Source organism: Hyperolius riggenbachi, chromosome 8 (genome assembly GCF_040937935.1).
Source record: "Hyperolius riggenbachi isolate aHypRig1 chromosome 8, aHypRig1.pri, whole genome shotgun sequence".
NCBI classification, from domain to species: domain Eukaryota; kingdom Metazoa; phylum Chordata; class Amphibia; order Anura; family Hyperoliidae; genus Hyperolius; species Hyperolius riggenbachi.
Window position 1 is genome coordinate 238,234,678 of NC_090653.1, and position 25,682 is coordinate 238,260,359.

The 25,682-nt window shown below is 47.2% G+C and overlaps 1 protein-coding gene across 3 annotated transcripts in view; it reads left to right on the plus strand.

The window, feature by feature from the left end:
* Positions 1-25,682, plus strand: part of IKBKG (inhibitor of nuclear factor kappa B kinase regulatory subunit gamma) — a 73,079-nt gene that overhangs the window by 22,194 nt on the left and 25,203 nt on the right. Inside the window, exons 3-9 of one of the 3 annotated variants that reach the window (XM_068248393.1) lie at positions 2,370-2,531; positions 9,077-9,396; positions 11,764-11,871; positions 15,184-15,291; positions 15,370-15,431; positions 18,244-18,297; positions 23,369-23,471. In XM_068248393.1, the coding sequence (XP_068104494.1) occupies positions 2,402-2,531; positions 9,077-9,396; positions 11,764-11,871; positions 15,184-15,291; positions 15,370-15,431; positions 18,244-18,297; positions 23,369-23,471 (885 nt within the window). In that variant the 5' untranslated portion in view covers positions 2,370-2,401. The remainder of the gene's footprint in view (positions 1-2,369; positions 2,532-9,076; positions 9,397-11,763; positions 11,872-15,183; positions 15,292-15,369; positions 15,432-18,243; positions 18,298-23,368; positions 23,472-25,682) is intronic. The other 2 variants (XM_068248394.1, XM_068248395.1) reach the window with 2 other exon arrangements.

The following is a 25,682-nucleotide window of genomic DNA, read 5'->3' on the forward strand; positions in this document are numbered from 1 at the left end:
ACTGAAGCGGAAAAAAAAATTATATGATTTGTATGTGTAGTACAGCTAAGAAATAAAACATTAGCAGCAGAGACATAAGTCTAATATTGTTTCCAGTACAAGAAGAGTTAGGAAACTCCAGTTGTTATCTATGCAAAAGAGCCATTGAGCTCCAGGACTTCAAAAGTCCCAGAGAACTCTGTCTTCTGAAGCTTGTTTTCTCAAGTGTCAGTTATTGTATTGTTTTTTTCTTTTTTTTCTTTTTTTTTTCCCCTGCAGAGAACAGTTTAAAAGTTCATTAGCCTGCTCTGTGAAATCATTTAGCATGCTGAGTGTATTGTGTAAACTGCACATATTAGAGAATGATGAAATGGTATTATAAAAAAACAAAACAGTCTTCAACTAATGGGCCGGAGATTGTTCTTTCTGTCGCGGGAGGCTTTGAAAGTCTTCAGGAGCCCTAGTTTTCCAGAAGACGGGCCGCTTCGTACTGCGCGAGTGCACGAGAATGTGTGAGCAGATTCCACTGACAGTCTAATCTGCAAACCTGATTTTTAACTCTTCAAACCAGAATTAGAGTATGTGGTTTCTGGAACATTCTTATTAGTATAACTACTATAAATGCACTTCCATGTCCTCATGCAATATTTCACTTCAAATTCTGTTTTAAAAGGAGCCCAAGGTGTGAGACCTATGGAAGCTGGTATATTACATTCCTCTTAAACAATGCCAGTTGCCTGGCAGTCCTGCTGATCTTTCTGGTCTGTAGGGCCTAAATCCCACACCTGAAACAAGCATGCAGCTAATATTGTCAGATTTGTCATGATGATCTGCATGCTTTTTCAGGGTTTATGGCTTAAAGTATTAGAGGCAGGGGATCAACAGGACAGCCAGGCAATGTGCATTATTTAAAAGGAATTAAACAGGTCAGCCTCCATATCCTTCTCACCTCACATTCCCTTTAAATCAGCAGAAGTTGAAGAAGGGCAGCCGGGTGGCGTAGTGGTTAGCGCTCTTGCCTTGCAGCGCTGGGTCCCTGGTTAGATTCCCAGCCAGGTCAACATCTGCAAGGAGTTTGTATGTTCTCCCTGTCTGTGTGGGTTTCCTCTGGGCACTCCGGTTTCCTCCCACATCCCAAAAACCTACAGATAAGTTAATTGGCTTCCCCAAAATTGGCAGTGAGGAGGTTCATGACGCTCTACCCCCAACCATCATACCAGTCGGTGCAGGATCAGGCAAGCCAGGCCATAGTAGTAGAGAAGTGCAAAAAAGGATCCGCAAGCCAGAACAGGATGAGGTAAAAAAAAAGGCTGAAATGTTTATTTGAAGAATCCACAGACAAGGCAATAAAATCACAGGATCAACTAAGGGCCTACCATCTGCCCTTAGTCGTAGTTAAAAGTGAACCTGTACAAGAGGAAATTTATATGAGACCAGGGGAGAGAAAACTCCACCCCCGGGGACACACAAACCGCCTCTTAAAGAGACATACATCCCCAAAGGATACAATGTAGAAATACAATAATAACATTGGAAATATCATATAAAAAATGTAAAAAAATGTTATCACTGACAAACTGTGAAGTTGGAAATGGACAGGAAGGGAGAGAGGACAGCAGCGGCGACTCACATAGATTATTGTCTGAACACAACATATATGATTAGGGAGAGGAAAAAAGGGGGCCTCAATATGTATAGACTAAACTCAAGTCCCATCTCTTATTTAAACCCTGTGGTATACGGGTACCTAACCTATGAATCCAAAAAGCTTCACGCTTCAAAAGCAATCTCTGCAGATCACCTCCCCTGACTGGACAAACCACCCGCTCCACCCCCTGAAAGGCAAAAGAAGAGAGATCCCTCTCATGTACTGTTTCAAAATGTGTGGAAACCGCAAATTTGCGAAAGGTATTCCAATTGGTGCCACAATAATGTTCCGCTATACGGGCTCTGAGGTGACGAGTGGTACACCCCACATATTGTATACGACATGTCATGCAGGAAATAACCTAAATTGTTACACTACACGATACATACATAGACATAGGACTTTGGATGACTGTCAGAGATTAGATTGTGAGCTCCTCTGAGGGACAGTTAGTGTTGAGCCTATATATACTCTGTAAAGTGCTGTGGAAGATGTTGACGCTATATAAATAATAATAATAATAATAATTCTGCATGCCATAGTGGAGATCTTACACATACAGCAAATGATCTGCTCAGAGTGTGTGCAAAGGAGTCTTTGTTACAAAATTGCTTCAGTTGAAATTTGGCTTCTACAGCTTTGCACGAATATCGTTTTAAAATTAGTTATTTGCTAAAGGAGGATTTTCAACTTTTCCTTTCTTTCCGCCATCTTCTTAGTCTTTTCCTCCTCTCCTGTGCAGATTGGTAAGCCTGAAGGGTCTGTGTGCAGTGAATGAGCGCCCGGGCTCAGACTGTGGAAATGGTCCAGACCAAAGATGGCCCTGAAGATGGGCCTACCCCGCCTGAGGTGTCCACGCCAGAGGCCTATCAGCGCTTGTGGGCTGAAAACCAAGACCTAAAAGGTAAGCGGTAAACTTTTCAAATTTTATTTATTATTTATTTATTGTATTTATAAAGCGCCAACATATTACGCAGTGCTGAACATTAATTTAGGTTACAGACAATATTTAGGGGTGACATACAGCAATATGACAATACAGGAATACAAGAAAGACCAGATCACACAGCACAGTATGAGTACAAGGTAATGCTTAGTCAGTCACTGGATGGAGCATGGAGATTAGGCAAGTCAGGTTCACTCAGATGCATAGCATGGGTTCACAGCAATGGAGGTGCATGATCAGGTTGGACACAAAAGGAGGAGGACCCTGCCCAAAGGCTTACAATCTAGAAAGAGAGGTAGAGACACGAATGGTAGGGGACCAGAGTTCAGCTGTGAGTTTAGAGCACTTGTGACGGGTGATAGGCCAGAGTGAAAAGGTGAGTTTTGAGGGCTTTCTTGAAGATGTTGAAGGAGGGGGCTGCCCTAATGGGTTCAGGTAGGGAGTTCCATAGTGTTGGAGCAGCTCTTGAGAAGTCCTGGAGGCGTGCATGGGACTGGGTGATGCGGGGGGCGGTCAGGCGAAGTTCATTGGAAGAGCGGAGTAAGCGGCTAGGTGTGTACCTCTGAGTAAGATCGGAAATGTAGGTTGGACAGGTTTTGTGGACAGATTTGTAGGTCAGACACAGTATCTTGAATCTGATTCTGGACTGGATAGGAAGCCAGTGAAGGGATTCTAGGAGGGGATCTGCCGTGGTGGAGCGATGGGAGCAGTGAATAATTCTGGCTGCCGCATTCATGATGGACTGCAGTGGGGCTGTTCGGGTCATAGGGAGACCAGACAGCAGGGCATTGCAGTAGTCAAGGCGGGAAATTATGAGGGCATGGATGAGGAGTTTGGTGGTGGCAGAGGTCAGGAAAGGGCGAATCTTACAGATGTTACGAAGGTGGAAGTTGCAGGACTTTGTGAGGTTTTGGATGTGGGGAGTGAAGGAGGGTGTGGAGTCCAGGGTGACACCCAGACAGCGGGCTTGAGAGGTAGGGCGAATGGTAGTGTGGTTAACAGTGACATGCGCATCTGGGAGGTTCGTGGATGGCCGGGGTGGGAAGATCATAAATTCGGTTTTGCCTAGATTTAGTTTCAGGAACCTAGCGGACATCCAGGAGGAGATGGCTGATAGGCAGGAGGAGACCTTGTCCATGGTAGTGGTGGATATGTCAGGGGTGTGGAGGTAGATCTGGGTGTCATCTGCATACAGATGATAGTTAAAACCCATGGAGGATGTGAATAGGGAGAACAGTAGGGGACCAAGGACCGAACCTTAGGGGACTCCCACCGAGAGGTGGTTGGGGGTGGACAAGGACTCATTGAAGGCGGTCGTGAAGGAGCGGTTGGAGAGGTAGGATGAAAGCCAGGACAGGGCGAGATCGTGAATGCCCAAGGACTGGAGGGACTGGAGGAGTAGGGGATGATCTACTGTGTCAAAAGCTGCTGACAGGTCAAGGAGGAGGAGAATGGAGTATTTACCTTCAGCTTTAGCTAAGGCAAGGTCGTTGACCACTTTGGTAAGAGCAATTTCGGTTGAGTGGGCAGGCCGAAATCCAGATTGGAGTGGGTCTAGCAGTGAGTTGGCATTGAGGTACTGGGTCAGGCGTTTGTGAACCAGACGCTCAAGGAGTTTTGAGGCAAAAAGGAGGAGGGAGGACGGTAGTTAGAGGGTAGCGAGTGGTCGAGGGAGGGTTTCTTGAGCAGGGGTAGTACAGTGGCCTGCTTGAAGTCTGAGGGGAAGGTGCCTGTGGATAGGGAGAGGTTGAACAGGGTAGTGAGGACTGGGGCCAATTCCGTGAAGTGAAGCTGGAGTAAATCAGAAGGGATGGGGTCAAGGGGGGGGAAGTAGTGGTATGGGAAGTCTGCAGTAGGTGGTTGACTTCCTCTGTGGTAGTAGGAGTGAAGGATGTAAGAGGAGGATAGGGTGGAGAAGGAGCTGGTTGGGAGGGGGTGGGAGGTGAAGATTGGAGATTGGATATTTCCTGGCGGATGGAGACAATTTTGTTGGTGAAGTGGGTGGCTAAATTTGTGGCAGAGAGGGAGGAAACGGGGGGTGGGTTTAAGCAGGGAGTTGAAAGTGGCAAAAAGACGCCGGGGGTTGGAAGCTTGTGCTCCTATGAGCTTGGTAAAGTATTCCTGCTTCGCATGAGCGAGGGCAGTGTGGAACTGCAGCCGGTTGGTCTTGTACTGTAGGAAATCCTGGTTAAGTCTAGTTTTTCTACATTTCCGTTCAGCGGCGCATGTTTTCCTCTGGAGGTTGCGAGTATGGGTAGTGCGCCAGAGCTGGGGGCTAGGGGGTCGGTTGCGGCGAAATATTGGTGGAGCAGCTTTCTCTAGGGCTGATGAGAGAGTTTGGCGATACTGAGCACCAGCAAGATTAGGACAGGTTAGGGTGGGGAGAGTGGAGGAGAGGGTATGGAGGGAGTCAGCAAGGACACTAGGGTTGAGCTTGCGTAGGTCTCGCTGCCATCGACTGGGTGGGTGGCTAATTTGGAGGTGCCTTCCGTGAGGAGGTTGAAGGTGATGGTCTGAGGGTGGAAAGGGTGCGATGTCAAGGTCTGCAATGGTGGTGGATTTAGTGAATATAAGGTCGAGAGTGTGACCTGCAGTGTGAGTGGGGGTGTTGGCGTGTTGTACTAGTCCAAGTGAGTTGGCAATGGTGAGTAGCGGGTCACAGCGGAGCTCTGGGCTTCATCGATGGGAATATTGAAATCCCCTAGGATGATGGTGGGGAGGTCAGAGGAGAGGATGTGAGGGAGCCAGGAGGCAAGGTCATCGAGAAATTGTGGGGTGGAGCCCGGAGGGCGGTATAAGACCGCAACAATGGCAGGGAGGGGGTGGTAGAGGCGGATGGTGTGGGCCTCAAATGATGTGAATTGTAGAGAGGTAGGTGGGGTGAGGACACGGAATGTGCAGGATGGGGAGAGGAGCAGACCCACCCCTCCCCCGGTCCTGTTGTCTGGTCTAGGGTGTGACTGAGGTGAAGCCCCCCGTAGGAGAGGTCAGCCTCTGCGGCAGAGTCAGAAGGGGTGAGCCATGTCTCAGTGAGTGCGAGGATGGTGAGGGATTTGGAGAGGAAGAGGTCGTGGACTGCTGTCTGTTTGTTGCGGACGGATCTGGCATTCCAGAGACCGCAGGGGAGGGGGAGCATGTGTTTGTGGGTGGGATGGATGGAAATAAGGTTGGAGCGAGGATGGGTGTTGAGGTTATTTGTGGACAGAGGGCTCTGAAGTGTATGAAGCAGGTCAGCAGGGGATGTTTGTCTGGCAGTAGGCTGTGGCCCAGGATTGGGTGATATATCACCAGCTGCAAGTAAGAGTAGGAGGGAGGGAGTAAGCAAATGTGAATGGGATTTAAATGTTTGTGAGGTTTTTGAGCTGCTGGAGGGAGAGAGAAATTTCAGGAGAGCTAACAGTTCATGAGAAGCTGAGTAAGGTGAGGAAAGCAGAGCAGGTGAAATGAATATGGAGTGTGGTACACTGGGAGGATGCATATTGCAATGCAACTTGTAGATGTTTGCAGACAGGCAGAACATAAGAAAAAGTGCAGTAAACATGGTAATGGTCTCTGATTATAACCAGGAAGTTTCCAACCACTAAACAGTTTAAATGAGTATGCAGTTAGTGCAAGCAAACCTGTGTAAAGAAGCAGAGTCTACTTGGCCGTGCAACATATGTCCAGCAGTGGCATTTTTAGCAACAGCATTGGAGGCAGTTGTGGATGCAGAGTAGTTGTTTCCAGCAGAGTCCTGTGGCTGTTGAATCCTGTTTGAATTCCTGGGTGAATTCTTGGTAAGTTGTAATTTTGTAATAAATGGCACTTCGGAATTAAATGGCACAAGTGACCTAGGCCACGAGTGACCAAGCTCCAGCGCTTAAATAGGTATGGTAGCTGCCATGGCTGAATTGGAAGTGATTCTCAATTAGAAATTGGGAAAACTGTTCAGCTGAGGATGGGAGTGGCTACCAAAAACCAGGCCTGCTGCAATAAATAATTATTGCTCACTGGGCCGGAACACCAAGGATTCCCAAATGTAATATGGGAATTTACTAACACTGCTGAACTACTTAAATTTATATTAAACCATCTTAGTAGCAATGTATGCAGCAAGCGTACCAATTAAAACATGCAGATAAGGATTGCAGTCACAGATTGTACAGCAGACTTTTGCAAGGGAGTAGCAAGCGTACCTGATGAGGAAGATGAAAATAATGCAGGTTAGGTGATGCAAGAAGCAGCTTGTAGATATAGCCGTACTACAATTCTTGGTAAATTCTTGGTAAGTTGTAAAGCACTTTGTAATAAATGGCACTTCGGAATTAAATGGCACAAGTGACCTAGGCCACGAGTGACCAAGCTCCAGCGCTTAAATAGGTATGGTAGCTGCCATGGCTGAAATCAAAGTCTTTCCCAACTAGACTGAGACTTGTTGTTGTCCTGCCCTCTTTTTCACTCCATCAAACCACACACATAATTTTCAGCATATTCGGGTTATGTTCCACCATCATGCTATTCATACTCTTGTAGCCTGGTCCTCTGTGTCTTCTGAAGGTAGACCTCTGCATTATTGCAAACCTCAGCCTCCTGTTGTACTGTACCTTCACACACACACCTACACACACCTACCTACACACACCTACCTACCCACACCTACACACACCTACGCACACACCTACGCACACACCTACACACCTGATTTTTCCAAACGACCGGTCGTTTGGACGTCAAATCGGGTGTGTGTACAAAAGGTCGTTCGGCCGATGAGGCTAATTTTGACTGAAAACAAGCCTTATCAGCCGTACGACCATTTGTACACACGCCCGATTTGACGCCTGAACGACCGGTCGTTTGGAAAAATCAGACGTGTGTATGTACCTTTTAACCATTACATTTCTTCTCCCACTTTATTCCGACCTGCAAGCTAGCGTCAGATTCTCTGTGGCATTGTGAAGTGCAATGCAAGGTATTATGGTATGAGAAGTTATGGTAGGGGGTGCAAGCACTTATATTTTCTATAAACAATAAAGGACTTACGTACAGTACTTATTGGACAATTGCAGGAAGTAGAGAATGCAGAGTGCCACAATCTTCCAAGCTGTTATACTTGTAATATATACAATAGTAAATATTCTTGCTGACACTGTGGATTTGGGGTACTGTGTGTTGATCTAAGCATTTGGCGCTAATCTACTTTTAGAGAACCCAGCAGGAAACCTCAAAGCAAACGGCTCTCCAATCGCAGTTCCCTCTTGCAGCACAAAAAGTTGTGATTGGCCAAATAGTGTGGGCGTAGTTTACTACAACCTATTTGAGAGGGTGCCGTCCATCAAATCACATTAGCTGAATTTCTCTATGAGGTTTCCTGCTGGGTCCCCTAAAGTAGACTAGCACTAAATATTTTATATGCATTCATTTTCAGAAGTGGTTAAATCTTTCTAGCTACAGAAACAGTAGAGTATTGTATCGTGATTGCCATCAGTAAAAGCAAGAAGTTTTGAATCGGTATGATACTATTTATTGGCTGAGATAGTGTAGTGAAGAAGTTCTGTGAACAGAAGGAGTGAGCAGTGGAGCTTTCAATGTGGTTAGAATCTCAATTAAAAAATGGGTCCTGCCCTTTAAAGTCCACTGCAGTGGTCATTCAATCTGGAATGGAAGACAGAAAATACAGCGCACTCAGGGAGCAGTATATATCAGATCAAGTAAAGCTGGAATAATCTTACCTTGTGTAGTAGCTGGCAAGCCTATATAGGTTTGTCCAGCAGCAGAGCTTTTGTCCCTCTAGCCGGGGACTGGGCTTGGCAATTTAGCTGATCCTCCTCTTTCCTAGATAAAACAAGGATCCGCTGGTACACCTCTGTCAATATCTGCCTGGTCTGTGTGCTTATTCTGCTACATGCAGCTGCACTACAGACTGTGGCAGTGAGGGCTGACAGGCAGCGCTGTTTGAATGGAGAGCTATAAAGAAACTGCTGCCCCCCTTCCTGCCAGCTACCTATTCTGGGGGGTTATTATACTACGGGGGGGGGGGGGGGGGGGGGGGGAGAGAAGCGACATCTCACAAGTTTGCCTCAGACGGCAAAAGTCTAGAACCGGCCCTGTAAGTGAAATATGCTGCACAAATGCATGCTTCTAAGATAGGTGGCTGCCGTGTAATGATAACAGGTTTTATTATATTTCCGGAGGTCCAATCCTCCTTTTCCTCAGGCAAGAAAACTATTGGCCAACTTAGAAGAAAATCAATAAGCTTTCGGCTATGAAGCCTTCGTCAGACTGATTCCTGTATCCAGTATACAGGAAGGCATCATAGCTAAAAGCTTACTACTTTTCTTTTAAGTTAGCCAATAAATGGTATCCTGATTCAAAACTTCTTGGTTGTAGCTACAGAAAATAATTGCATGTAATGATGGGGTACTGGATTCCAGCCTGACACTACTGAAAAATGTGCTGTCCCATTTATGTAACTGCAGTTACTCTTTTAAGATCACATCTGACAGTCGTCTTCTCTCCTCCGCCAGTGGCTCTGGATCAGAGTAACGTCATGCTGCGGAAGAGTCACAGCGAGATGATGGAGTTTCAGAACGTTCAGCGGAGGGAGCGGGAGTTCATCGCATACAAGTTTAATGAGGCCAGGAAACTGGTGGAGAAACTGAGCAGGGAACGGGACTCTCTGCAGGCTCATCTGGTGGGGAGACGGAGCAGCGCACAGGACTCTCTGGAGGCTCCGCCTGTAGCGCCACCTACTGAGGTGATAGCCGGTAATCGAGAAATGGCTGATAGACCTGCTGCAGAGGACTCAACCTGTGACCAGAGACTCCGGGCAAAACTGCATGAAGAGGTATGACAATGTACTCCCATTATTATGCTGTACATCTGACATACCTATTACATTTATTTAGATGATTCTGGATAGATAAATATTCAATGACCTCTTACATCTTTTCAAAAGACTTTGGTGGTCCGATTGCAGGTGTAGTGCATGGCTATTATTTAAAGAGGAACTCCAGTGAAAATAATGTAGTAAAAAAGTGCTTCATTTTTTACAATAATTATGGATAAATGATTTAGTCAGTGTTTGCCCATTGTAAAATCTTTCCTCTCCCAGATTCACATTCTGACATTTATTACACGGTGACATTTTTACTGTGGGCAGGTTATGTAGCTGCTCCTAGCTGTTTTGGCTGTTACAGACAGCTGTAAACAGCTAATTCCTGTCTGTGAACATTGTTACATTGTGGCAGTTTGCCCAGAGTACAGCGGTACTCAGAGCTTCTTGTGGGAGGGGTTTCAGCACAAAATCAGTCATACAGCGCCCCCTGATGGTCTGTTTGAGAAAATCATTATATTTCTCATGTAAAAGGGGTTATCAGCTACTGATTAAAGAGAAACTCCAACCTAGAATTGAACTTTATCCTAAAGGACAACTGAAGTGAGAGGGATGTGGAGGCTGCCATATGTATTTCCTTTTAAACAATACCAGTTGCCTGGTAGCCTTGCTGGTCTATTTGGCTGCAGTAGTGTCTGAATAACACCAGAAACAAGCATGCTGCTAATCTTGTCAGATCTGACAATAATGTCACAAACTCCTGTTCTGTTGCATGCTTGTTCAGGGTCTATGGCTAAAAGTGTTACAGGCAGAGGAGCAGTAGGACTTCCAGGCAACTGGTATTGTTTCAATATGGCAGCCTCCATATCCCTCTCACTACAGTTATCCTTAAAGTGATGCAGAATGGTTCCACTTTACTTTACTGGTTTTAAAGCACGTCCTAACCTTGTGGAAAAAAGTTACCTCAGTAGTGGAAAAAGAGAAGAAATCGAGAGCCCAAATAGTGCAGTATGTTAGAACAGCGAATGTATTATTGGTTTTATATACCGTAAGTGAAAAGGTTCTCACAAAGGTGGGTTACCACTAAGGCAACCAATGTAATTGCAGGTGGGGAAATTGGACCTGACACCCCTCTCGGGTTAAAGAGAGCCCGAGGTGGGCTCATAAAAAAAAAAAAAAAAAAAAAAAAAAAATAGGCTACCTGATCCCGGGGGCTGAGCGGACCAGGTAGCCGCAAAAACCACCACTCCTGTGGGCTGCACTGGCCCGCTTTCACTTTTGTGACCTCTGGGTCATGACGCTGCAGGGAGAGACTCTGCGTCTCTCATCCAGCGTGCAGGGGGCGTGGCCAGGGAGAGAGAGCTGCTCTGGAAACCCTGTAGGAATGCCTCTCCCCTGTGTTTACCTCAGAGATGGCGACAAATATTGTTGCTAATCTTCGGGGTCATAGCGTAGCGGTGGGGGGGCAGAGAAGAGGGGGGGGGCAGAGGCATATCATGAGGCAGAGAACATGCCTCTCTGTCCCATCTGCCCACCCCCAAGCCTCATTAGGCAGTAAAAGGACCAGCTGAACAACAGTCTCTATAGATATGAGGGTGTCCGGAGACGTGTAATGTAATTCTCTGCACTTCCTTTGGGGAGCTTTTTGGGCAGCATTTGGACAGCTGGAAGCCTGATTCTTGCAGCGGGGAGACATGGATATTTGGGGAGGGTTTGAGGGAGTTGAGGATGCAGCATAAGAAAATCCTTGACATGCGTCCTAATGGCAAAGCACCCCAGAGCATTCTGGGATAGAGAAGGTCACAGACAACAGGGGTCTCATGTCTTATTACTTGCCAGTCTGGGTGCTGAAGATGAGGCGGCCAGCCACTAAATGAAGTATGTGCAGGCAATACAACCTACTGTCTGGTTTCCGTCATTTGTGCCTTTTTGAGTATTTATTTTTTGCCTAAAAACTTTTTTTTTTCTTTTGCTTATCTTCCTTTTTACCTGTTCTCGGCTGTTTATTCATATATGAGATATCTGCATCCTGAGCTGAAGCTGCAGCTTTAATGCTTTGCATGCTGCTTTCTTCAGTGTATTTTCCCTTGTACACAAATTCCACGGTACATTAATTAATAGAAATGACAGGATACCCCTTTTTACCGGCCGTTTTTAATATCCATTTTTTACTTCGCTCTTCGGGCTTTTTCTGTCCCTGTTTGTGGGCCTTAATCTGAGGTTACACAGATGAGGCATTCTTGCACCTCTTTCATGCAGGAATGATTTCTGTAGGCCACACATGCATCTTTCTGTCGCTCTGGCATCCCTGCAGCATTCTGTCCTCTGCCTGACTCCTGTGCATGGCCTTCGCTTGACTGCTGTGCTGTGTGTTATTAGGCTAACAGCCCTGGGAGCTCTATGTCCTCCTGTGACACGCTGACCCCCAGTATATGCGAGACCATCAGAGAGGCAGCACATCACCAGGGGCTTCCCCGAGCTGAGCAGGTGAGAGCTCCTGTCTTTTCCAGAAGTGATCCCTCCATACAATTCCACATAATGCCGTGCTTCTGATTATGCAGTGCCTCTGACTAATCCCACGCAGTGTTTTTGATTATGCCCTTCCTCTGGTTAATCCCATGCGGTGCCTCTGGTTAATCCCATGCGGTGCCTCTGGTTAATCCCACGCTGGGTGCCTCTGGTAAATCCCACGCTGGGTGCCTCTGGTAAATCCCATGCGGTGCCTCTGGTAAATCCCATGCGGTGCCTCTGGTTAATCCCATGCGGTGCCTCTGGTTAATCCCATGCGGTGCCTCTGGTTAATCCCATGCGGTGCCTCTGGTTAATCCCATGCGGTGCCTCTGGTTAATCCCATGCGGTGCCTCTGGTTAATCCCATGCGGTGCCTCTGGTTAATCCCATGCGGTGCCTCTGGTTAATCCCATGCGGTGCCTCTGGTTAATCCCACGCTGGGTGCCTCTGGTTAATCCCACGCTGGGTGCCTCTGGTTAATCCCACGCTGGGTGCCTCTGGTAAATCCCACGCTGGGTGCCTCTGGTAAATCCCACGCTGGGTGCCTCTGGTAAATCCCACGCTGGGTGCCTCTGGTAAATCCCACGCTGGGTGCCTCTGGTAAATCCCACACTGGGTGCCTCTGGTTAATCCCACGCTGGGTGCCTCTGGTTAATCTCACGTATTGCCTCTGGTTAATCACACACCCCAGGCGCCTCTGATTACGCCTGGGCACACACTTGAGGTGTGTGAAAATGTGGAACAGTTTCCTGCAGTGTTTTTCTTCATACCGTGCGCGATTTTACTACCAAGAACATCTATAGTTTTTCTTAGCTGCTATGTAAAACCGCACATAAACCCTAATTCAATTTACCTTTTCTCCTGAGAGAGAATTTTTCATCTTCTGTTGAAAATTATTTTTCAGCACTGAAAAAAAGCAAAAAGTAAGTGAAAAAGTCCTATCAAAATTATTCTGGGAATGATCTTGCTTGCTAGTGCCTTAAAATGCATTTTATAGATAAGTTGTGAAAATATCACCTAGGAAAAAAAGTGAATTGAATAAGGGCCATGGGGGCTGTGGTGTCTGGGAAAAGCTTGCATGTAAGCAATTTTTTCCCCACGTGCAATAAACACATTTAAATGTAAGACCACATTAGCATGGGCTGTCAGTTTAAAATGCGTTTAAAACATCTGGAAACGCTCCCTATTGCACCCAAGTGTGCGCTCGCCCTTATCCTACGCAATGTTTCTGATCACGCACTGACTATGATGAATCCCACCGGGGTTGATTTACTAAAGGTGATGAGTATTGGAGTACAAAGGGGATCCTGGAAACTAGACTGTACTTTTCCAAAAGAAAAAAAATGTATTAGGTGGCAAAAAACGTTCACTTGTCAGCTTGGAAATATATCAAAGCACTGCAAGAACAGCTAAAGTATTAGTATATTGGAGTCTGTAATGCACTGCAGTCCTATCCAACCATCCACAGCAAGAACGAATCTCCAATAAATGCAGGACAACTTCATTTCATTAAAAATTGTCCTAATTAAAATGGTGTGTAACCTTATTTCAATTGTGTACGGTAAATGTTTTTGTTTTTTCGTTTTGTTTTTTCGTTTTGTTTTTCCTTTCAAAATGTTTGTGACTGCAGTAGGTTAAACTGTTCTTCAGTTAAACAAAAATGTGCCTTCTTAAAGGACCACTCCAGCGAAAAAAAAGTGAGCAGTTAAAATCTGGCAAAACCGACAGGTTTTGGGCTGGTCCATCTACTCATGGGGGAGACTCTGGGTTTTCTTTATTTTCCAAAGCATATCCTCAACGTCAAATGCTAATGGTGCCCATCAGGGCTGTGGAGTGAGGACAAAAATCTTCCGACTCCTCAGTTTATGAAACTCCGACTCCGGGTACCCAGAATGGCTCCGACTCCTCAACTCCGACTCCTTAGCCTAATATTTAACAGGGCTGTGCATTTTGTACAAAAATCATCCGACTCCCGACTTTGACTCCTCAGTTTATGAAGTCAACGACTCTGACTCTGGTTGCCCAAAATTGCCCCGACTCCAACTCTTGACTCCACAGCCCTGGTGCCCATACATGGTATAATTTTTGTAAGGGTAAATTAAGTGAATAACTGAAAGGATAATTTAGGCAGTTCCTGTATATTACATAGAAAGGGTAAGATTGAATAAAAAAATTGGACCATGTATGGGCACCATTATAATCTGACAACGTAGTGTGCAAGTGAGTAGAGGAGCTAGCTGGTATCTTACTATTTTGGCAGTTAAAATGCCAAACCCTGAGAATCTCCCATGAGGAGATGGACTAGTGCAAAACCTTTCGGTTCTGTCAGATTTGAACTACTTACTTTTTTTGCTGGACTGGTCCTTATGAGGTGTCCCACAATGCATCACTTTTGTCCCAAACAGCCAAACACACTGTTGATCGGTAACATTCCTAAAATTCACTCCTTATTCTGCTAAGACTTATCTGAGGGTTGTAAACAACAATTAAAAATTTTTTTTTCCAGCCAGGTGGCATGAAAAAGTAGCTGCGAGGGGGTGGGGGGAATGCAGGCAGGGCTGTGGAGTTGGAGTTGGGGCAATTTTGGGGAGTCGGAGTTGGAGTCTGAGTCGTGGTTTCAGAAACTGAGGAGTCGGGAGTCAGAGTCGCGTGATTTTTGTACAAAATCCACAGCCCCGTTAAGTATTAGACTAAGGTGTCGGAGTCGGAGCAATTTTGGGTACCTGGAGTCGGAGTTGGAGTCGTGGTTTCAGAAACTTCGGAGTTGGAGTCGGACGATTTTTGTACCGACTCCACAGCCCTAGTACAACTCTGCTTACAGTATAGGAGGAGGATGAGGAGGCGAGCCAATGACAGCCGGGTGCTCACCAAAATTAGCAGGGTGGAGCGCCCGACTAAAAAAGCCCGGGGAGAACACTGCATTCCAATCTGGGCAAAAAGTGTCCATTTTGCGTTGCAGTGTGATCCGAGCCTAAAACAGTTATTCAGGTATTTAGAACATGGTGGGGATAAAATTAAGTGGCGTGAACTGCCATCTGCATTTTCTGTCTGCCATCTTGTTTTATGCAAATGGTGGAATTTACGCTACTTTCTGATTTCAGGTACTCTTTAACTTATCTGGGCACTCCTGAATCTGATTTCCTGTGAAATTTAGAACAAATTCTTGATTGCCAAGAAAAGATACAATTTTTCACAAGTTGTGGCGCTTCAACTTAATTGATTTGGGCTGCTGGAGCGTTGCTTTCCGTTACTATAAAAGGCTGCTTCCTGTCTGTATCTATCTCTGCAGGATAACGTGTTAAAAGAGCTGCAGCTACTGAAGGAGGAAAATCTGAAACTGAAGCAGGAAAGGAACGGACTACTCGGCTCTCCAGCTGCTAACGGGGTCAGAATGAGGGTGAGGGATTCGCGGGCTAAAGGCTGTTGGGCAGATCCCTTGCTTATTTATATTTACTGACTTATTTCCTGTTGGCAGGAGGAGTCTGAAGTTCGCATGGCTGTACCAGAAACAGAAGTGCTGCAAGGTGGGGGCGACAGGTGAGTTCTGTGTGTGTGTGTGTGTGTGTGTGTGTGTGTGTGTGTGTGTGTGTGTGTACGTGTGTGTGTACCATACAGCAAGGTGGGGGCGACAGGTGAGTTCCTCCCTGGTGTGTGTGTGTGTGTGTACCATACAGCAGCAAGTCTCTCATATAGACAAGACACAACATTTATATCTCCCTTTTCTCCTGGCGGACTCCAGGAGCCAGAGTTGCAGCCACTAGGGCACACTCTATAAGCAGTAGCAGTGTTTTGGAGTCTAGCCCAAGTACTCCTTGCTGAATAGGTGCTGGCTTACTAAACCTGAAGAGCCCAGATCTGAACCCTGGTCTCCTGCGCCAGAGGCAGAGCCCTTAACCAGTATTATCAATGTAGTACTATCTGAGTGCATCTCATCTGGGCACCGGAAAGTTCGGCACAGGGTGAGCCAAATGACCTCTCTCCCTGCTGCCGCTAAACTCCCCGGCAGCGTTAAATACTATTCCCCCTCCGATTTGCAGCTCAGAGGGAGATGTAATTTGGGGTCTGGCAACCACCAGAGCCCAGAATTACCATTACACGGGGCGCAAAGCCTAGCATTGCTGATGTGACAGGCACCGCACGCCGACATGAACTGCTTCCTTACTAGTTACTATCCAGCCACTGCTATAGCAAGAACACTGCTTGGGAAACCACCTTTCATTTACAGCTTCCCTAAAACTCAAGTATTAAACTTAGCAGCTGAGGAGATCAGTAAAATGTCAATAATTCTGACTAGCCTGAAGATTGTGTGTAGCAAATGCTCTCCCTTCTACATGTGATTGTTCCTTGTTCCAAATTGCATACAACTGGCATGCGGAAGGACTGGGAGAATCCAAGGACCGGAAAAAGACAAAAGTGAAAACACAGGAGCCAATAGTGCAATATGTCACAGTATAAGTCAGATTAAAGAAGCTTACTCAGGCTTTCCTGGTTGCAACTAAATGCTACCATTAATATGGCATACGGAGGGATTCCCACCTCCGCTCCAGTGTTAAGGATCCTCTCTGCCACCCTCCTGGTTCTAAAGAAGGTTCCCTAGGAGGACTTCAGAAAAAAAAACAACAGCCTCCCAGCAGAGGTGTGAACAGTGAAATTGAAGGTGGAGGTGCCCAAAAATGTATAAAACAGTTAAAATCCATTTTAAAAAAGGAGATGTAGTAGATGGCTTACCTCTCCTGAAGAATAGTTGTCAATATGACTTTTGAGCATAGGAAAAAATGAATTGTGCAAAAAACAGGGTACGACAATGCGTTTTGCGGGCTTTACCAGCTTCCTCAGGTCAAGAACACCCACAACAAAAATAGTGCAGTGTGGCTTCTAGTGAATGTATATGAGAGCCTCCAAGAGGCTCTAGTGAACAAATATGAGTGCCTCTAAGAGGCTCTTGAAGGCTCTTCTATCCATTCACTAGAAGCTCCATGGAATCACTTTTTGTTGTGGATGTTATTGGCCACCCCTAGAGAGGCTCAAAGAGGCTCTAGTGAATGAATATGAGACATTTGATAAAAGTACATAAGGTGAATTTAGGTGTCCTTAAATATATAGCCTACACTAGCACTACGGAATATTAATTTATTTTTAGAATTGGAACTAACCAATGATGATCGGTTGAGTGAAGGGATATGTTGGTTAAAGAGAACCCGAGGTGTGTTTAAAGAATGTTATCTGCATACAGAGGCTGGATCTGCCTATACAGCCCAGCCTCTGTTGCGATCCCAAACCCCACTAAGGTCCCCCTGCACTCTGCAATCCCTCATAAATCACAGCCGTGCTGTGAGGCTGTGTTTACATCTGTAGTGTCAGTCTCAGCTGCTCCCCCGCCTCCTGCATAGCTCCGGCCCCTGCCCCCGTCCCTTCCCTTCAAGCAGGGAGGGAAGGGATGCAGGCGGGGACTGGAGTTCTGCAGGAGGCGGGGAGAGCAGCAGACTGACACTATAGAGATAAACACAGCCATCTCTGACAAGCTGTTTGTCAGCAGCGTGGCTGTGATTTTTGAGGGATTGCAGAGTGCAGGGGGACCTTAGGGGGGTTTGGGATAGCAACAGAGGCTGGGCTGTATAGGCAGATCCAGCCTCTGTATGCAGATAATATTCTTCAAACCCACCTCGGGTTCTCTTTAATAATGATTAGCCATACACATTATGCCGTGTGCATGTCTGAACAATCTGTTGACACAGTATGCCTGGAACTAATAATCACACATGTGTATGTAGACAAGACACAGAACATTTATATTGTGCTTTTCTCCTGGCGGACTCAGTGCCAGAGCTGCAGCCACTAGTGGGCGCTCAGTAAGCAGTAGCAGTGAAGTGAGAGAGGTATATGGAGGCTTCCATATTCATTTATTTTTAAACAATACCAGTTGCCTGGCTGTCCTGCTGATCCTCTGCCTGTAATACTTTTAACCATAGACCCTGAACAAGCATGCAGATCAGGTGATTCTAACAAAAATCTGACAAGATTAGCTTGTTTCAGGTGTGTGAATCAGACACTACTGCAGCCAAAGAGATCAGCAGGATGCCAGGCAACTGGAAATACATATGGCAGCCTCCATATCCCTCTCACTTCAGGATCCATTTAACCAGTACACTATCTAGCCACTAATGTATGTTGGTATGCTATTTCCATCAGAATGATTGATCGATCAACTTCAAGGTCAGCCTCAGAATTGACAGTGTATTAGGCATTACTGCATAGGATGCAAGATAGGTTTTTTTTTTTTTTTGTAGGATTCACATAAAGTCCTCATGACTTTTATCTGGTTACAAATTTCACAATCTGTCCCTTCCAGGTACGTGAAAAAGGAACAGGATCTTCAGGAGAAGCTGCAGGCAGCAGAGCGCTTGTGAGTATAGCACACAGGATTTTCTATCTGGTGACCGGTCTGTACAAAGTCCAGGAGAAAATGACTGTGGCATCCAATTATTCAACGACTGTCTTTACTATTTTTACTGCAAAATGAAATCAATCTGATCGCTTGCTTCTGGAAAACCAGGGAAGTGGTGTAACCCTAAAATCTTGTAACAAGGAAAGAAGTAGACATTAAAAATCTATTCTTGGACAAAGCAGTACAACCCGAATATCTGGTATTGCGGAAATGAATGAAACCCGAATATCCGGGATCAGGGAAAGTATGCTCAACCACAATATCTTGGCTTCATAATTCCCCTGCTAGAGGAACTTTAACCCAGGATTGACCTTCATCCCAGTCAGTAGCTGATACAACCTTTCCCATGAGAAATCTCTACCTTTTCTCGACTAGATCATCAGAAACCTCCGTATGGCTGATATTGTGGTGAAACCCCTCCCACAGTGTGATGTCATGACCATGGTCCTGACAGTTTGCTGTCTGTGAACCTTGTAACATTGTGGGAAATAACCGCTGTTTCCAGCTGCCAAGCAAGCAATAGCTACCTCTCAGTAATTGAACATTCCATACAGATCACCTGGCAGAACCAAAGATGTCACCAGCAGTGATACATTTCAAAATGTAAATCCGGAAGAGGAAAGATTTTACAATGGGCAAACAAATGAATATTGTAAAAATATCCTCCTTTAATGTCTATCTAAATCAATCGCACAAATTACTTTACTGCTGTGAGCAGTAAGAAAGGGGCTTAGAAAGTGAAGAGCTTTTTATACCCAGATGTGTTGCTGAAAGATTTGGAGTATCGAATTGCTTTGGTTAAGGCCATTGTTCCCCACATTACCCCTCCCACAGCTTCATTGTGTGCTGCATCCTTGTCCTCCCCTCCTTCCACATTTCATAGCAACAGAGACTAGCAACATGTCATTACAGCACACAGCCCCAAAATAAAAAATGTAGATTCTAATACCCATTAGATCGATAAGTGAATATATAAACTGTGTACATTTGTATGGGAAATTTTGTATTTTTGCAACACTTAGAATTTATTCCTGTTTTTAGATACGTTGGCACATTTGCTGACTGTGTTGCGCCCCGATCGGGGTGTACATCTATCTGATCTAATACTACCCATCCTTACCTTTTGATTAGAACGTGCTTTCTTCTCTGCTTGCAACACCTGCTGAGTCAATGAGATGTGACGCACAGAGTAGAAAGGATAGATTCCATATTTCTCAGAATCTCAGCATTATATTAGAAACTGTGCCCAAATGAGGATGTGGTACTTTGTGTTTCACTGGAATTGGTGAGTTTTGAAGACCCTACTTTGCTAACAGGAAGTAGCAGCCTCTAGGGGATTTCAGTCTGTATGGATAGCCGCCTACTGCAGGCCAGCACAGCTACACAAAGGATTTATCAGAGTTCATTCCCTAGTGGGTACACCAATCCACATGATTGCTTTCAGAATTTGCCTTGTTGAGTATTGGGTGTAGTTGAACTGGCACCAGCGTTTTGCAATTTTGTGCGCAATTACATTTAGTGCTTCTCGGCGCTAACTTGCGCATTGCGATATTTTTTTTGTTAAGCGGTTTTATATGCTCTCTTGCAGAGCGGTTTGTTCACTTTCTGATGCAAGTCAGGAAGTAAACTCTTTGGCCCGTAAAAGATTAAATATAATGTATTTATTCTTAATAGCGCTGGGGTAATCGCTATACCAAGCGCTTTTTCAAGCGTTTTGCGATTTCCCTATACCTTGCATTGAAGCAAATCGCCCCAAAGATGGTACAGGCAACGATTTGGTGAGCAGATCGGAATCGAACAGCTCAGATGTGAACACTCTCATAGGGAATCATTGCACAAGCGCTTTTAGGGCGATTGTCAAAATCGCCGGTGCTTAAAAAAAATCCCCAAAACGCCCTTAGTGTGAACAAACCCTCAGTGTAAATTAGATATTCAATGGATTGTCTTTTCATATAAAGTTTGTTTACCCGCCAGGTGTTTTCCTTCTGAATCACTCCCGGAGCCCCAAGTTTGCCAACATCCTGTGTGGCCCCGCCCCCTTGCAGAAAAGTGCCATGGTGCTTTTTTTTTAATCTGGCCCTTTACCTGCCAGGTCTTTTTTTAAATTATACCTTTTACACTTAATTTCTCTTTAAAGGACAACTGACCTGAATATGGAGGCTGCCATATTTATTTCCTTTAAAAAAAATTCCAGTTTCCTGGCAGTCCTGCTGATTTTTCGTGCATCAGTAGTGCTTGAATCACACACCTAAAACAAGCATTCTGCAAATGCAGTCAAACTTGAAGGAAACCTGAGATGTTAAATAGTGCAGCATTTATACTTACCTTGGGCTTCTTCCAGCCCCATGTGGGCGTAAGCACACTCACCGTTATCCCCCCCCCCCCCCCCCCCGGCTGCTCCGTTGTCCCACGGTCAACTCCGGTAATTTAGCCATTGCACTGTTCAACACATGCCCTGTTGTGTGCGCCCATCATGCTCCCGCAGCCTGGAGAGTTCTGCACATGCCCTGTTGTGTGCCCGCCCCCATCATGCTCCCGCAGCCAGGAGAGTTCTGCGCATGCCCTGTTGTGTGCGCGCCCCCATCATGCTCCCGCAGCCTGGAGAGTTCTGCGCATGCCCTGTTGTGTGCGCGCCCCCATCATGCTCCCGCAGCCTGGAGAGTTCTGCGCATGCCCTGTTGTGTGCGCGCCCCCATTATGCTCCCGCAGCCAGGAGAGTTCTGCACATGCCCTGTTGTGTGCGCGCCCCCATCATGCTCCCGCAGCCAGGAGAGTTCTGCACATGCCCTGTTGTGTGCGGGCCCCCATCATGCTCCCGCAGCCTGGAGAGTTCTGCGCATGCCCTGTTGTGTGCGCGCCCCCATCATGCTCCCGCAGCCAGGAGAGTTCTGCGCATGCCCTGTTGTGTGCGTGCCCCCATCATGCTCCCGCAGCCAGGAGAGTTCTGCGCATGCCCTGTTGTGTGCGCGCCCCCATCATGCTCCCGCAGCCAGGAGAGTTCTGCGCATGCCCTGTTGTGTGCGCGCCCCCATCATGCTCCCGCAGCCAGGAGAGTTCTGCGCATGCCCTGTTGTGTGCGCGCCCCCATCATGCTCCCGCAGCCAGGAGAGTTCTGTGCATGCCCTGTTGTGTGCGCGCCCCCATCATGCTCCCGCAGCCAGGAGAGTTCTGCGCATGCCCTGTTGTGTGCGCGCCCCCATCATGCTCCCGTAGCCTGGAGAGTTCTGCGCATGCCCTGTTGTGTGCGCGCCCCCATCATGCTTCCGCAGCCTGGAGAGTTCTGCGCATGCCCTGTTGTGTGCGTGCCCCCATCATGCTCCCGCAGCCTGGAGAGTTCTGCGCATGCCCTGTTGTGTGCGCGCCCCCATCATGCTCCCGCAGCCAGGAGAGTTCTGCGCATGCCCTGTTGTGTGCGCGCCCCCATCATGCTCCCGCAGCCTGGAGAGTTCTGCGCATGCCCTGTTGTGTGCGCGCCCCCATCATGCTCCCGCAGCCTGGAGAGTTCTGCGCATGCCCTGTTGTGTGCGCGCCCCCATCATGCTCCCGCAGCCAGGAGAGTTCTGTGCATGCCCTGTTGTGTGCGCGCCCCCATCATGGTCCCGCAGCCAGGAGAGTTCTGCACATGCCCTGTTGTGTGCGCGCCCCCATCATGCTCCCGCAGCCAGGAGAGTTCTGCACATGCCCTGTTGTGTGCGCGCCCCCATCATGCTCCCGCAGCCTGGAGAGTTCTGCGCATGCCCTGTTGTGTGCGCGCCCCCATCATGCTCCCGCAGCCAGGAGAGTTCTGTGCATGCCCTGTTGTGTGCGCGCCCCCATCATGGTCCCGCAGCCAGGAGAGTTCTGCACATGCCCTGTTGTGTGCGCGCCCCCATCATGCTCCCGCAGCCAGGAGAGTTCTGCACATGCCCTGTTGTGTGCGCGCCCCCATCATGCTCCCGCAGCCTGGAGAGTTCTGCGCATGCCCTGTTGTGTGCGCGCCCCCATCATGCTCCCGCAGCCAGGAGAGTTCTGCACATGCCCTGTTGTGTGCGCGCCCCCAGCATGCTCCCGCAGCCTGGAGAGTTCTGCACATGCCCTGTTGTGTGCTCGCCCCCATCATGCTCCCGCAGCCAGGAGAGTTCTGCGCATGCCCTGTTGTGTGCTCGCCCACATCATGCTCCCGCAGCCAGGAGAGTTCTGCGCATGCCCTGTTGTGTGCGCGTCCCCATCATGCTCCCGCAGCCAGGAGAGTTCTGCGCATGCCCTGTTGTGTGCGCGCCCCCATCATGCTCCCGCAGCCAGGAGAGTTCTGCGCATGCCCTGTTGTGTGCGCGCCCCCATCATGCTCCCGCAGCCAGGAGAGTTCTGCGCATGCCCTGTTGTGTGCGCGCCCCCATCATGCTCCCGCAGCCAGGAGAGTTCTGCGCATGCGCAGTACTACTACATAGACGCAGAGATGGTGGCACATGCACAGCCAGGCTGCACATGCTCAGAAGCACGACTGGTCAATTTACCAGAGCTGATTGTGGAACTATGGAGCAGCCCGGGAGGATGGCGAGGGAGCTCATGGCCCAAATGGGGCTTGAGGAAGCTCAAGGTAAGTATAAATGCGGCACTATTTAATTTTAAGTCAAACCTCTGATCTACATGCTTGTTCAGGGTCTATGACTGAAAGTATTAGAGGCAAAGCATCAACAGAACAGCCAGGCAACGTGCATTGTTTAAAAGGAAATAAATATGGCAGCCTCCATATCCCTCTCAGGTTATTTGTCCTTTAAACAATGCTTGGTCCTTATCTGTTTCCAGAATTCATCTAATGCTCTCCCTCAGCCCTAAACTGTAGTTTAAGTCAAACATTAACACCCCCTTCCCCTACCTCTAACCAAAAAAATAGTGATGTTTACTTGTTGGGACAGAGAGCCCTGACAGTGCTTGGGAACCACTCTTTGCCCAATCAGATTGCTGCACAAAAAGGTGCTGCATTATCGCAAGAAGAAGAATATACTGTACAGGTTAAATAATGCAACTTATGCATCTCCTCTTTTCTCAGGAACGCCAAGCTGCAGGAGCAGGTGAAAGAGCTGCAGCAGGTGGTGTCACTGCTGGAGGGGCAGCAAAAAGAACACCGAGCCGAGGCTCAGAGACAGCTGCAGGTGAGAGCCTGGAATACTGCGCTGTGTTACAGGAGGGAGAGCAGCACACTGAGGCCTGACTTATTGAGGATCTTCCTTCCAGAGATCGTTACAGATCATAATTGATCCCTTAGACCTTGTCTGGATTTATTAAAGTGTACCTGAGGTGAATCTTGGGAACAGAACCACACACTCGCCTAAGAAGAGAGAAGCCTCTGGATCCTGTAGAGGCTCCCTATGCTGTCCTCAGGTCCCCGTTTCTCAGCGCAGTCCCACTGAATAATGATGACGAGGCTTGTCGGAGTGAATGTTGAGGCCGCGCTCTTTCAGACATGAATGCGGCCGTACTACACCTGTGCCAGTACAGCCACGTCTGCGCAGTGAGCTGGAGCTGCTCGTGCACAAGCAGCTCAGTGCTGCTGCGCAGGCACGGCCGTGCTCGTGTTGGAAGAGGAATGCGTTCTGGATGGCCTGGGCAGCGGGGGAGGGCTGGAAGACAGCATGGGAAGCTTGTGTAGGATCCAGTGTCTTCTCTCTTCTTGGGTAGCTATTTGATTTTACACCTGAGGTTTGCCTCAGATTTCCTTTAAGCACTGTGTGCTGCCTAGTGGCACGGCTCTGTAACTCATGTCCGAGTCATATTGCACTGTAGGCTAGTGAACTAGCGGTTGTGTAATCACACTTGCAGTCGTATCCTGGCATTGAGAACTTTCTTATTATAAATCCAAAATATTTTCAACCACTCCCAGTAGTAATGCATATCTTTCATGTGTATGGGGGAGTCAGTAATGTCTCTACATGCAGGTTAAAGCGGACCTAAACCTTTGCACAGCAGACAAGGAAAACACATATAGTTGCTGAGAATTCACTTTGTGTGTGTTTAGAGAGCTGAGACTGACTAATTACCCCTTATCAGCAAGTGTAAATCAGGGCTGTGGGCTGTGCCAGGGTGTGGAGTTGTTCTGTGCTAATATCTAAACACTGGAGGTTAACACTTTCTGTGCTCCCAGGAATATTCAGGAAGTAAACACTGGAGGATCTCTGTGGGAGTTCTATAAGTTGTAACAAAGAAAGGCTTTTCTTTAAAGGTTATTATGACATTGCTTATATTTTAGAGCAGAGAGGTACAGTATATTCCTGCGTATAAGACTACTTTTTAACCCTTGAAAATCTTCTGAAAAGTCAGGGGTCGTCTTATACACCAGGTGTCATTGATGCCGGGTGATACACCCTATCCTGTTACCGCCTCTCAGATCTCGCCGCTGAGGACTGTAGTGAAGCGTTGCAGGCGCACATGTGTAAGATCTGAGAGGCAGAGAAGGAGGTAAATAGGATATAAGGGCGGGGCAGAGGGGTGAAAGAGGCATGTTTTATGGGCACAGCACAATCTATTCTTCTATACCGCTCTGATAAACAGACCAGGTGAGCTGACCAATCCACTCAGGGAGAGTTGATCAATCCAAACAGTCAATCGCCCATATACTGTTATATACTGGGTACCACATACAGTACAGCACCAGAATCTGTTCATACATAGCACCAGTATATGATGCTTTTTTTATTTTCATTTGGTGTGCGTTGGAAGAGGGGTAGTCTTATATGGCGAGTATATCCCAAACTTTATATTTTAACTGTGAAAGTTGGGGGGCCGTCTTATACGCCCAGTCGTCTTATACGCCGAAATATACGGGTAGTTCTGAGTTTCATTCCGCTTTAAATATTAAAGTACAACTATTGCTAAAATGTGTAATATAATACGCATTTATTAGATATAGACTTGCCCCAGGGTCAAAATGCACTATAAATGACTTATCACTGCTCTTTTTATTTAACTTTAGGAACACACTGGGAAGGATACAGAAAGGGTAAATTCTGTATTACACACTAACCAAAGATAATCTAGACATGAATTGATGACTTTGAAGAGCTGTTGTACTTTGGATTAAACAGCACAGAGGGGGGGGGGGGGGGGGTCGGCTCTGTGTTCAGTGTGATAGACTTGCTGGTGTCTCCTCTCAGCTCTTAGGCCCAGTTCACACTTGCGATCCTAGTCCGCAAGTGTCCGGGGCTGCAAAGAGACCGTACGGGTCTTTGTGGTGGCCACAAGTTGCGGATCCGGAATGTATCAGTTCCGGCTACAATAAAGTAGCCGGAACTAGATACATTGCAGTGCCAGAAAGGCACCGCAAGCATGGGGGATACCGGCGTGTATTCCGGGCTCCCCAAGTGGCA